This window comes from Crocuta crocuta, unplaced genomic scaffold (assembly GCF_008692635.1).
Source record: "Crocuta crocuta isolate KB4526 unplaced genomic scaffold, BGI_CrCroc_1.0 scaffold144, whole genome shotgun sequence".
NCBI lineage: Eukaryota > Metazoa > Chordata > Mammalia > Carnivora > Hyaenidae > Crocuta > Crocuta crocuta.
Window position 1 is genome coordinate 1,456,171 of NW_027529669.1, and position 12,746 is coordinate 1,468,916.

Below are 12,746 nucleotides of genomic sequence, written 5' to 3' on the forward strand. Positions count from 1 at the left end.
ATAGATTATTTCCCCATTGGACTCTCAGAAACCTAGTGCTCAAACTTACACCCTCCAGGAAGGACATTGGAGGAAACTTTTCTGGAGATCCTGACCAGACTAAGAGAATCCACTTAAAGCTTCTGACATTGCTTTCATTGGTTTCCTAAAGAAAAGGCCATGCCAGGGGTGCCTGAGTGGCTCAGTCAGTTCAGTGTCTGACTTTGGCTTAGATCATAATCTCGCTGTTTGTGAGTTCAAGCCCCGTGTTGGGCTCTGTGCTGACAGCTCGGAGCCTGGAGCCTGCTTTGGATTCTGTACCTCTCCCTCCCAAAAAATAAACAAAGTTAAAAAAGAAAAGAAAAGAAAAAGAAAAGAAAAGAAAAGGCCATGCCAGATCACTCTAAGTGAAGCCTCTAGATAAAGAACCCTATCCATGTGCTCAGAGCTTCCTAACGGCTTCTGAGCTCTCTTCTCTTAAATCTCAGTAAACATCCAGGGATCACCAGGAAGTTGTGAAAAACATCTTAACAGGAAAGACAGAAGCCCAAGCTAAAGGAATAAAACGGCAGTTTAGAGGAGAGACTATGCTGAGAAAAGAAAATATAAAATGAAACAAGGCCTATTAATAGCCTTAGAGATAAGCAGAGGCATTGTAAAAAGGATAAAAGTTTCTAAGAGAAACACTCAGAGAATAAAAGAGAGCAGTGGAAATTAAAAATATACCATCAAAAACTGAAAAACCCAATAGAAGGCTTAGAAAATAAGGTTGCGGAAATCTCTGAGAAAGAGCAAAAGACCTTGGGGATGGAAAAATAGAAGAGATAAAGAACTATAAACGGGATAACCTAGAAAGTTCAATATCACACTAAGGGTTCTAGTAGGAGGGAGCAGAGAAAAAAGAGGGGGAGAAATAATTCATTAATCTAAGCATACACCCCATAATTGAAGGGGGTAGCTTTCCATATTGAAAGGGCTTGCCAAGTGCCCGGCCCAATGGACATTTCACTCACACTACAGCAGTGTATTTTTTATATTATTAAATATATTAAGAAGATGAGGGGTAGCAATTGTAATGTGCATGTAAGAGCAGGGAGGGAACAAAAAGAGAAATCATTCTTCCTTAGGTAATGCCTCAAATTAAAAAAAAATCAAGAGTTAGAATATAAACATGTCATACAGAGACATGAAGAAAATATAAAAACAGATTTTAAGGTACTAAAGATAAAAAGAATCTTAAAAACCTTCCAGAGAAGAAAAAACAACAACACTAGTATCCTATAAAACCTCTGGAGTCAGAATGACATCAGACTTCTAAGCACTGAAAGTTACAAAAGAACAAAGCAACACCTTCAAAACCTGAAAGAAAATTATTGCAACCAAGAATTCTATCCTTGGGGCACCTGGGTGGCTCATTCGGTTAAGATTATGACTCCTGCTCGGGTCGTAATCTCAGGGTTTGTAAATTTGGGCCCTGAGTTGGGCTCTGTGCTGACAGCTCAGAGCCTGAAGCCTGCTTCAGATTCTGTGTCTCCCTCCCTCTCTGCCCCTCTGGTGGTAAGTAGAACAAATGCATTTTTAGACACTGAGTGTATCCAAAACTTAGTTTCCAAGAAACTAAGGAGATGACTAGAGCAAGGGCTCCACTGAAATGAAGGGCTAACTAAGAAAAAGTTAAGACCTGGGATACAAAAAGACTCAATCCAATATTGGAGGGTAGCCAGAAGAGTCCTCAGTGTGGTGGTGAAAGGAGACTCCAGGGTGCCAGCCATGCACTGGACACAACCGGTCTAGATTGCAGCAGGTCAAAGGACTCTAGGAGAGGTTTCTTTAAGAAGATGTAGTTGAAACAGTACTAAAATATTGGATTGGATTGAGAGAAATTGATACACCTGGAGAAAAGCTTGGGGATTAATTAGTTATGACCACATAGATAAACAAGCAAACATACAACAGAAGATGATGTTAACTACAGGGAAAACAAAAGATTATCCAGGAAAGGAAAGCATAGAGTTAAGTGATCATTTATAATGTGAGCAATACATATTGATCTTACTCAAATTACAATACAAATATATTAGGAGGATGAAGGGTAGGAGGGTGAATGTGTATGTAAAGAGGGGGAGAAAAAAAAGAAATCATCTTTTCTTTGTGAGATAATGCTTCAAATTAAATCAAGAATCAGCAGTATAAATGTTAGAGATATGAAGAAAATATCAAAAGAACTGGCTAAAAGAATTGAGTCTTTGGGAAATAAAAATGGAGAATGGGAAGAATTGCTTTTTTCTAAAATAATAAAGCTCTTAAGTGCTATAATTACTTAAAGTCATTCAATCCTTAAACAATGGCTGACAAGTATATATAATTCTTACCTGCATTTTACAGGTTAGCAAAAATAAGGTCTAGAGAGGTTAGATAACTTGTTCAAGGTCACATAGCTAGTAAATGTCTAGTCTGAATTTGAACCCTGCTAATCTATGATCTTAGCTGCTTATGCTAAGATAACTCTCACATTATAGTCATACATAATGTAAATTAATATGAAGATGAGACTGAAAAAAAAAACCAAGAAAACTGAGAAATACTCCTATTAGTTGGGAAAGGGGCCCATGCAAATGTTAAATATTCCAGGTCTCCTCCACTCTGGGCACATGACAGAATTTCACTTTTTGGAACCCTTGTGTTTGGGTGTGGCTATGTGGCCAGTTCTGGCCGATGAGTTTTGAGTGTAAGTTACATATACAATGTTCTGTCCATATGAGACATTCAAGTGTTTCTTTTCCTTCTCCCATGGTACAGACAAATACTTCTAGAGAAAGGATGACGACAACACAGAAAGATAGCCCTCAGCTTACCAGTGGTAGACATATAACTCGTGGGAGAAATAAATATTTGGGTGGGGGGGGTCATTTGGTTATTGCAGCATGTTTATAGCTCATCTTGACTGATTCAAGGTCTATACTGACACACTGAGTCACTGAACAGTGGCTTCTACTCTGGTCTGGCTCTGCGTAGCTTAGGACTCTGGAACAATGTTGAGTTTTTTGGACTCCAAATGCAGTAGTTCTTTGGCTTTTAAGTGCTTGGAACATAGGGAGTTTATTTTATTCATACTGATATGTCTAGCACCTGACACATAGTAGGCAGTGTTTCAATGAATGTTTGCCAGTTGAAAAATTGGATAACTGAAATTCACTCCCACAGGGTACTGCTATGATGAACACAACTGGCTTCTTTATAACTCATTATGTCAGGGCATAAACTGGGTGAATAATAAAGGCTGCTCAACATCTCCACTGAATTTTTTTTTTTTAATTTATTTATTTATTTATTTTTTTAATAGTTTATTGTCAAATTAGTTTCCACATAACACTCAGTGCCCATCCCCACAAGTGTCCATCTCCACTGAATTTGCATCCCAGTCCTGAACATGCAGATTAACTGTGGCCAGTTTAGCCAAAATACAGAAATCAGTATGGGTTTTGGTATCTCCCATGTGTGGTTTTGGTAGGAGATGTGTTGTTTTATTATTACTTCTGCATTTGGAATATGCTGTGTATTTATTGAGTACTCCAGGCTCATTACAATGGAGTCAGTGAATACACATTGGTTCTAGGAGATATCAATAAAGTGCAGAGATGAAGAGAGGCTCCATTCTTCATCTGGAATAGCAACGGAAGGAAAATAAGCTACAGTTTGCAAAGTGCCTATACTATGCCAGGTGAGTTTAATACATTATTTAACTTAATCCTCATAACAATCCTGAAAGATAAATACTGTTATCCTGATTATTTTGATGGGGAAGCTATGGCTCAGAGAGATCAAATGCTTTTCTCAGGGATACACAGCTAGTAAGTAGTAGAAGTGGGATTTGAACTAATTATTTTTCCTAACTGTAAATTTGACATGTACTCAACTGCATAGATCTCAATGTAGTTGAGTATTTTATTATTTCTGGAGAGAGAGAGAGAGAGACAGAGAGTGAGTGAGCATGAACAGGGAAGGGGCAGAGAGAGAGGGAGACAGAAAATCCCAAGGAGGCTCTATACTGTCAGCACAGCCCAACATGGGGCTTGAACTCACGAACTGTGAGATCATGACCCGAGGCAAACTCCAGAGTTGGATGCTTAACTGACCGAGCCACCCAAGTGCCCTGTAGTTGAGTATTAAAAAAAAAAAAGTTTTTTGAATGTCTTTTATTTTTGAGAGAGAGACAGAGACAGCGTGAGCAGGGGAGGGTCAGAGAGAGAGGGAGACACAGAATCTGAAGCAGGCTCCAGGCTCTGAGCTAGCTGTCAGCACAGAGCCTGACACGGGGCTCAAACCATGAACCATGAGATCATGACCTGAGCCGAAGTTGGAGGCTTAACCGACTGAGCCACCCAGGCGCCCCTATAGTTGAGTATTTTAAGTAACAGATTTGTAGTTTTCTGTAATACCTAATTATCCTTGGTTTATCCTTTTAGACTCAGAGTAATGTTAAATTATCTTAAAATCATTCCTTTTTTGTGTGTGAGATCATTTCCTTTATCTTAACATATTGTAGGTCAGCATTTCCCAAAGTCCATGTCTTGGAACACTAACTCTGAGAAAAGTTATACAATGACTTTGCAAATAAGTTTGGAAAATACTTATTTTTTTTTTCAAATTCAAAGTGTCTCTTTATTAGAGTCTTTACTATTGTAATATTGATTTTCATTTCTAGGAAAGAGATGTATAATGAAACATTTTCCAAACTTACTGACCAGAGACTGTTTTTCAGCTGAGCATCTTATAGGACCACTGTTCTTTGGAATACTTTGGGTACTGTTTAAGTGCCCAGAATACATTTCAATATAAAAAATATTTTTCCTTTTTGGGAAGTTCTACTTATGCCTTACTTAAATTTTTCCTGATGTTGTCTGCATATTTACATCCCTCTGGGGGAAAAGCATATACATGCTGAATATTAAATGGAAACTATTGAAATAATTGGGCTGTCTAGATAATTTGTTTCCTGATTATTAGATAATAATCCAATAGTAATGGGGAGAGCATCTAAATCCACAAATAATATAAAAAACTACCCCTTATTCTCCTGAGTAGTTTTAGTTTTCTCCCTCTGGTAAAGACTAAACACAAAGAGGCTTATGAATTGCAAAGAATCATCTATCTAGTTGCTTTATTACCTTTGCCTGCTGCACAAGAACCAATGTTCAGGGGAATGATGGGGAGGCAGATGAGAGAAAGGAACCTAAATGATGCCTGGCCTGGTTAAATGAGCTCTGAGAACTGAGTGTACTTTGGTCAGTGTGGAATCTTTAAGGCTATGGTCTGGGGAAAGTTTTCCTTCAGATCTGGGAATAAAACCCATTTGAGTTTTCTTCTCAAGCATGCATATTTACATTTTCTAATGAACCACTCATTAACAGAATATTATTTTCTTACAAACACTTGTCCTCATTTCTAGCTAAAGCCAACATTTCTGAAGAGCTCTGTTGTTATACAGTAATTGGGACTAACTTTTTGCTAATGCTAAGTATGGTTCTTTATACCTAGTCCAAACTCAGTTGTATCTCTTAGTTTCAACCATGGATTTCTTACGTAGCTGGGCCAGCAGTGCCCTGAATCTGGAGAGTGCGATGCAGTTGGGATCTGATGGGTGAAGGAGGATGGAAAACGAAAACTTTATGGAGGCTTTAATTCTCCAAATAAAACTAAGTGCCTGCTCTATGAATCATTATACAGATCAGAAACCTGACCCTGTCCCATTTGAATAACCCATATAGGAGAGAAGTTTTTAAAAGTTTCTGAGACGTTTTCTGGGTATAGTTGGCTAGGTATGGAGATGTGTGCTCTGCTTTCTCCTAAGCAGTGGTACAGGGGAAGATTAAAATTCAGGGTGAGGTCAACACCAGTGCCCAGTCCTGAAGCTAAGGGTGGGGGGCAAAAGTGAGGTGTGACAGGAAGACTGCACTTAGAGACAGAAAACCTAGGTCAGAATCTTGATGCTTTCTTTTCCTGGTAGGGTGACCTTGGTCAAGTCACTTAGCCTTAGTGGTAATTGCCAGCATGAGGATGAAAAGGAGACAGTGGATGTGAAATCACATTGTAAACTTTATTCCAAATACACATGAAGATTTCTTGTTGCTGTTAAAATTGGCTAAACTTCCTGAGGGATGCTCACAGAATTTTCCTAGGGACTGAGAACTTTGAGGGTGAATATCTCAAAGACCCAGCACACGGAGAGGAGTTTTGTGAAGGGACAATTCAAAGGGAAGGGAACTAATGGCAACTGCTGTTTTTCTTGTGCTTTTTTTTCAAACTGTTTGCATGGAGAGAGGGTGAGACAGAAAGAAAGGAAGGGAATGATGGAGAGGGAAGTCTCTTCTGAAGGGTTAAAGCAAGATAGTGCTGCAAAGTGATTCCAGATGTACAAATATTAATATCTCTCTCTCCCTGATGAATGAGAAGGTATGACCCAGTTAGGAAACTGCTAAAATTACCGGCGCCACCGAGACCTCAGTCGATGGCCCAGTGCAGATTTTTATCCTTACCCCGGCAACTATAATGCTGATGAAGGGCTCGGACCTGCTGCAGCAGACCTTCCAAAACTTCGCTCTGTCCCTTGTGTCTGGGCTCTCTGTCGTCATAGTCTTTCCAGTCTATTGAACAAAAGAAACAAATAGAATGAAGTTTTAAAGCAAGGAGGCTTCTCCCCAGAGGCACTGCCTCAGGAGCTGGGTTCTGCTCACACACCCCCAGACTCTGGATGAGCACCCGGTACTTGCACAGCTGGCAGCCAGTGCCAAGGGTTTGCAGCCACCATTGTTCAGGGCCCTGTGCAAAACAGTAATTGTGGTTGGGTTTTGTGTGTGTGTTGGGCAGTTTTAGGGCAAGAGAAAATGGTAACTAAAAGCCAAAAGAAAACAGAGAATCTGGGAGTCCAATTTCTCCTCCCCAGCTCCTTACCCTCCTTTTCAGCATCCCGGGTCCTAATCAGTTCCCCTGCCACCTCTCCAGTCAGCACCCCAAATGGGAACTGGATTTCCATAGTAGGAAAGAAAGGGGTGGGAATGTGCAGACTAGATGAAATCCACAGTCCCAATGCTTTTATTGTAGGTTTCACACTTTTGGCCAAATTGACATTTCTTTCCAAGGAAAGAGCCCACGTCAGATGCCAAGAAATGGAAATCTACATTTTGCTCTAATGAATGTCTGCTTTGGTTAGCTGGCACAGCAGCCCCTGTACATACTCTGAGCCACCAACCACCCTGTCTGCTCAGTCTCTAAATATACAGTATTAGCTTACATGGCAAATTTAAATTGCAATACCCACTGAGATTTTTCTCCCCCTTCTATTTTCATTCCATTTGGCTATAATGATATCAAGAGTAATAACTCGTATGGGACTAATGTCAAGATTGTAATTCTCCTGTCTCCAACACTGGATTTTTTTTTTTTTCAGCAGGTCTGTCATTTCATAGTCCATCCCTTCTTCTATCTGCCCCCACTCCAGTTTTACTTTCTGAACCTTTTAAAAGCAACGACTTGAAGCACTTCTTGGTTGACACACTTTCTCTAAAAATGCTAGTCATTCTTTTCTAGAAAGGGCAGTTCATAAGTATGTCTGAGGCTTAAATTCTAATTGAATGAGTTTCAAATTCTCTCCCCCCAGATTTATTATAAATATGGAGCCTGCCTTGTTCAGAAAGTTAAGTAGATGTCCTGATGGTAAAAGTCAGGTAAGAACATTACCCATTGGCCCACCCACGGCCTAGTAGTACGGCACAGTTAGACACAGGCTCTAGAGGCAGATAAGCCTGGGTGTGACTCCTGGCTCAGTGTCTATAAGGCACGTAACTTACACGGACAAGGCCTCTGCTCTGTAATGTGAAAAATGAACATAACTTCTACCTTGCAGACTATTTTGTGAGGATTAAATGAGAGGTTTATTAGGTTCCAGTGCAGTGCCTGTTACATGGCATTATGTAAATCATAACTCGTCATAACTTAGAAAGAAGAGAATTCATCGATAAAGAGTTAACTCCCTGCGTAGTGAGTATGGAAGCATAACTTCTTACCCTATCAGATGATTCCCTATGAAGAAGGAGACCTCAGACATTTTGAAATCCTTCCTGCTTCCTACCCTTCCCCATATATCCTTCTCCATTTTACTTCTCACTAAGACGGAGTTCCAGAGAGAACCATTCCAATTCTATGTTACTCAGCTCGTCTTGGGGACATAGCCAGGACCATAACATAGTTACATGGCCCTCCATATAGTGTTCATTTCCTTATGCTGTGGACACGTTTTCTTTTGTTTTGTTTTGTTTCTTTTGGGAAGGAGGGTCAGAGCTTGGTTGGAGTTTGTGTGGTGTGGCTTAGTTGTGGTCAACTCTGGAGACAGGGAATTGGCATAGGTACCTTCTGTAGACTCTGTTCCTTGTGGGCAGAAACCGTGACTTAATTTCTCTTTGCCTCAGGTTTCTTCTCTGTAAAGTGAGTTTTTGAATATTTTTTAAAGGTTGTTTGAGGTTTAGAGAAAAACAACGTATGTAAAACACCATTATGGGCACATCAGGGACACTCACTGAATATTGATGAGGCATTGTGAATAGAAGGATGGTGTTCAGGTGGACTGGGCTAGGGAAGGTGCTTTTACTGGTAAATTTGGAAATGTTTGAGGAATCAAACTCCAAGTGATCCTCAGTCTTATCTGTAGCATCCCTGGTACCCGGGCACAGTGATAATAGATGCTGCTGTCATGGTTCCCAAAGGCCATTATGAGTTTGTTTCCTCCATTGAATAAATGCGTCTGTAGTGCTCATGATAAGATGAGTAATATTGTTGGCTTGAGTAAGACTCCTGGGTGGCTGAGTTCTTATGTGGCCCTGCATGTAGTAATACATTCTAATGAGTGTTAATACTGCCATCAATGCAAAGGGAGATGACATGGAGCTGGCTCTTTCCGCTGAGCCCTATTACATCAGAGGCAAGCTCAAGCTGATGACTTTATGAGACGTTCGAAAATTGCTAATGCTAAATTGCAGCCCAAGTGAGCACTGGACATGATGCCAAGGTTTTTGGAAAGAATGAGTTTTTCTCATAGATGTTTGGAAGGTTCTGACGACTACATAAAATAGGAGACTTTAGGGATGAGGGAGAAAATTGAAAATATATTAAGAAATCAGGAACCTGACAGGAATAAACTTAGCGTGGTAGGAAAAGAGCAGATTGTGCCACATAATACAGTTCACTGTTCTAGTAATGAGACACTTCAATTGCAACACAATGCAGAGCTTACATTCATTGGCGATATCAGGGCTTTCTTGATCGTAACTCAGACAAGCCTGTCTGGGTCCTTTTCTCTTATTATGTACCATACCATATAACATAAGTCTCTAAAAACACACTAAGGCCTTTTGTAAAAACAGAAAAAAATTGTATAGCTTACTGGAACATATTACCAAATTTCCAATTACTCTGTCATGTTAGAATACATTGTCCTCTAGTAAATATCTGAATACTGATATATGTTGCATCACAATGTCATACTCTGTTTATAAGTAGAAACAAAATTTTGTATAGTTCTTTTCCAAGTGATATGGCATGCCTGTAGCAACTATAACGACATGTTTGGATTTTAGTTCTTTGTCAGATACCCCTACTAAAATGGGCGATTTTAGAAAGTGTTGCCATTTGCCAGGTTAATTACCAAGTAATAAGTGACTCTTCCCAGTCCTGGAAAGCTGTTCTAGTCACTTTGGAGACAGCTGTGAAGGGCTTTGGGGGAGACTGTCTGAATAGATTTGAAGTTTACAGAACTGGAACATCTGATGCTTATAAGTAAATGCATCCATATGCAGATCAGAATTTGCATTTGGAGTGGGTTTTCCCGTCCCACCTTCAGGTCAACTGATTCTATCATTTTTTTTTCCCTTTACTGTTCCTTCTCTTTCTTCATCTACACTAATAAATATATTCCTTTTTCCCCTCTAGAATGAGATTAGTTCCCCTAGTATCTTAATCTTACAGTATTCTCAGTTTGTGTTTCTGATGTCTTCACTAAGAAAGATGTCCAAATAAGACTGGAATAATTAAATCATTGAATGCCTATGGGACCCAGCGAGGGGCCTTAGAGCTCTCTGGTGTCAGTGGTACAAGGCCCTGTATGACCTGGTGTCACTCCAGAAATGACAGTCAGGAATGGTTGGCTGGCTGGCTGTTAGTCTGCTTGTCTGCCTGATGATGGGCACTAGTTCCTACAGCATAGGGGACATGGTATGGGCTCAGTCAGTTCAGGCCTGATCCTGGCGCAGCTACAAGGCTGCAAGGATGCAAGGCAGCATCCTCTCTGAATCCCAATTTCCTTAGCAACAGAATAGGAGAACAGCACAGTGGTTGAGAACAAGGGCTACCGGGTTTGGACCTGACTTCAGTGCTTGCTAATTTTGTGATGTTGGGCTCTATGTATGCCCATGCCTCTATGTTAATAGTTCTCTCACCAGTAAAATGAGACTACTAATAAAAGCCATCTCAAAAGGTCTGTTATGAAGATTAAATGAGTGGATCCCTGTAAAGCTCTTAGATTAATGCCTAGCATATAATGAGTCTGATCACTGTTGGCTCTGATGTTCAGAGTGATGCAGAATATGATGATGACGGTGCTTATGCACAAGACAGGAACAGTTGTGAAGGACTGAGGTGAGGGTTCAGTGAGAAACTGATGAAAGCCCATAATATGCCTCCTGATTCATGGTTGGTCCTAAGTAAAGGGTTGTTATAAAACATGAAAAGCACATAAATACATAAAAAAGAAAACTAAAGAGCCCATAATCTTACACCCCAAATATCCACTGCCAAATGTTGACAGTTGTGTGCAGACATGCCTTCCTAATAATAATCAACTCAGAGCTTAAATATGTGACAATCATTTGAATTATGTTTTTAGGTAGAACTTATAAAGTAAGTTTCTTCCACATAATGAAGTTTTTTTAAACACCATTTTTAGTGGTTGCATTTTGTTCTATAATATGGATATATAAATATCATACTTTATTTAACCACTGAATTCATATTGGATATTTGTTCTCCCTACCATACATGATATTTCACTATATCAACATATTGCTATAGTGCACATATTTGTTCATAATTATTTGCCTGCTTTTGTTTTCTTAGGTTAGATTCCAAGATATATAATTATGGGGTAAAAAGAAATGAATGTTTTTATTATGACAAATTGTCCCACAAAGGATGTAGCAGTCTGCACTCTCACAAGAAGCATATGATACCATTTTGAACTGTCACATTCATGGAGATTTTTTAAAAAATGAAAACACAGTTTGGAGCAATAGGCTCAGTATGCAGAAAAATCTATCATATGGTATATCTAGAGGTGCTTCTTCTGGTTAATAGAGAGTTACCAAATATACCAGACATAAATTGTTAATCCTCAAATAACTAGAAGTGGCTTTTGTTGGGGTTTTCAGCCCCACTACAAATATTATATATTATATTTGAGGCACAGGGCCTGTTAGTAAGAAAGCTTTTGCTTCTGACACTGTTTCAGAAGAATATCTCATTCTCTTATCAATTGGATGTGGGTGAGGGGGTGAGGAGGAGAGGAGAACTAGAACAGGCTGGCCACTCCCGCTGCTGTCATTCCCCACATCCCCACGAAAGCCTTGGGAAAGGTTGGATTGGACTCCTACAGATTTGGAGAGGTTAAGGAACTTTTGGGGGCCATGCAGCTAATAAAATGTATCATGGGTATTGAATTCGGTCTTGCCAATTCCAAATTCCCTCTCCTTTCATTCCACCGAGTTGCCTCCCAGGGGAACATTTCTGCAGAGGAATCCTTCATTATGTGGCCCAGAGGCTACTCTGAGGAGGTCTTGTTATTCCCCAGCAGTGGGGAGAGGGAAAGGCAGTGGTATCCAGAGGATGGATGGATGGAGGGGGAGCTGGAGCCTGTTGCCAGGCTTGAGAGAGTTCACAGCCACCACCTACTGGAGGGCGAGGCACATGCCGGAGTCGTGGTCTGAGCAGGTCCCCATCCCTTCATGTTATAAGCCGAGACTTGAACAAAATACTGTTGGCCCTGAAAAGTATTGAAATAGAGAGAATGATGCATTAGGAATTTTACTGAATCACTAGAGTCCTGTGTCTGATGAACTCCTTGATCCCTTGGGAAATCCACTAGCCATACTTTAGCTTTCTAGCTTTTATTGACTATTATATTTATTTATGTGTAATGATAAACATCTTGGGATGCCTTCAATTTCTCTGAGATTTCTTTTCCTCCCCCCGCAAATTATACAGTAATTATTAAAAGTCATATACTTCAATTGTACAAGTTTTACCAAAAACAGCAATTCCTCACCTTTTTCTCCGTATTTACCCTTCCCCAGAGGCAGTCACCATCATTTTTATTAGCTGATTGACTTGCTTTTAAAATTAACAAGTTACAATGCACATCTTTTCATATTAGTACATCAGAGATGTGGTGCATTCATTTAGTGGCTGCATAGTGCTTCACTGTGGGCAAATACTGTCATTTCTTTAACCAGTCCCCCACCAGTGAACATTAAGATTGTTTCTACATTTTATGCCATAATAAATAATGTTGCACCTCTTTGATTTTACTTCAATTTTATTTTATTTTATTTATTTATTTTTTTAATGTTTTTTATTTATTTCTAGGAGAGAGNTATAGTTTTCCATTTTTCCTTTGAAAAGTTTTTTTTTCCCTTTTTTTATCCAGTGAACCCAAAGAGGCATTT

The 12,746-nt window shown here is 39.6% G+C and overlaps 1 protein-coding gene across 2 annotated transcripts in view; it reads right to left on the reverse strand.

Moving 5' to 3' along the window:
- ANKFN1 (ankyrin repeat and fibronectin type III domain containing 1) overlaps positions 1-12,746 on the reverse strand; it is a 459,719-nt gene that overhangs the window by 60,298 nt on the left and 386,675 nt on the right. For both annotated transcript variants that reach the window (XM_077762871.1, XM_077762870.1), the window contains exons 11-12: positions 11,974-12,064; positions 6,516-6,623 (exon numbers count right to left, since the gene is read on the reverse strand). In XM_077762871.1, coding sequence (XP_077618997.1) covers positions 6,516-6,623; positions 11,974-12,064 — 199 coding nt within the window. The remainder of the gene's footprint in view (positions 1-6,515; positions 6,624-11,973; positions 12,065-12,746) is intronic.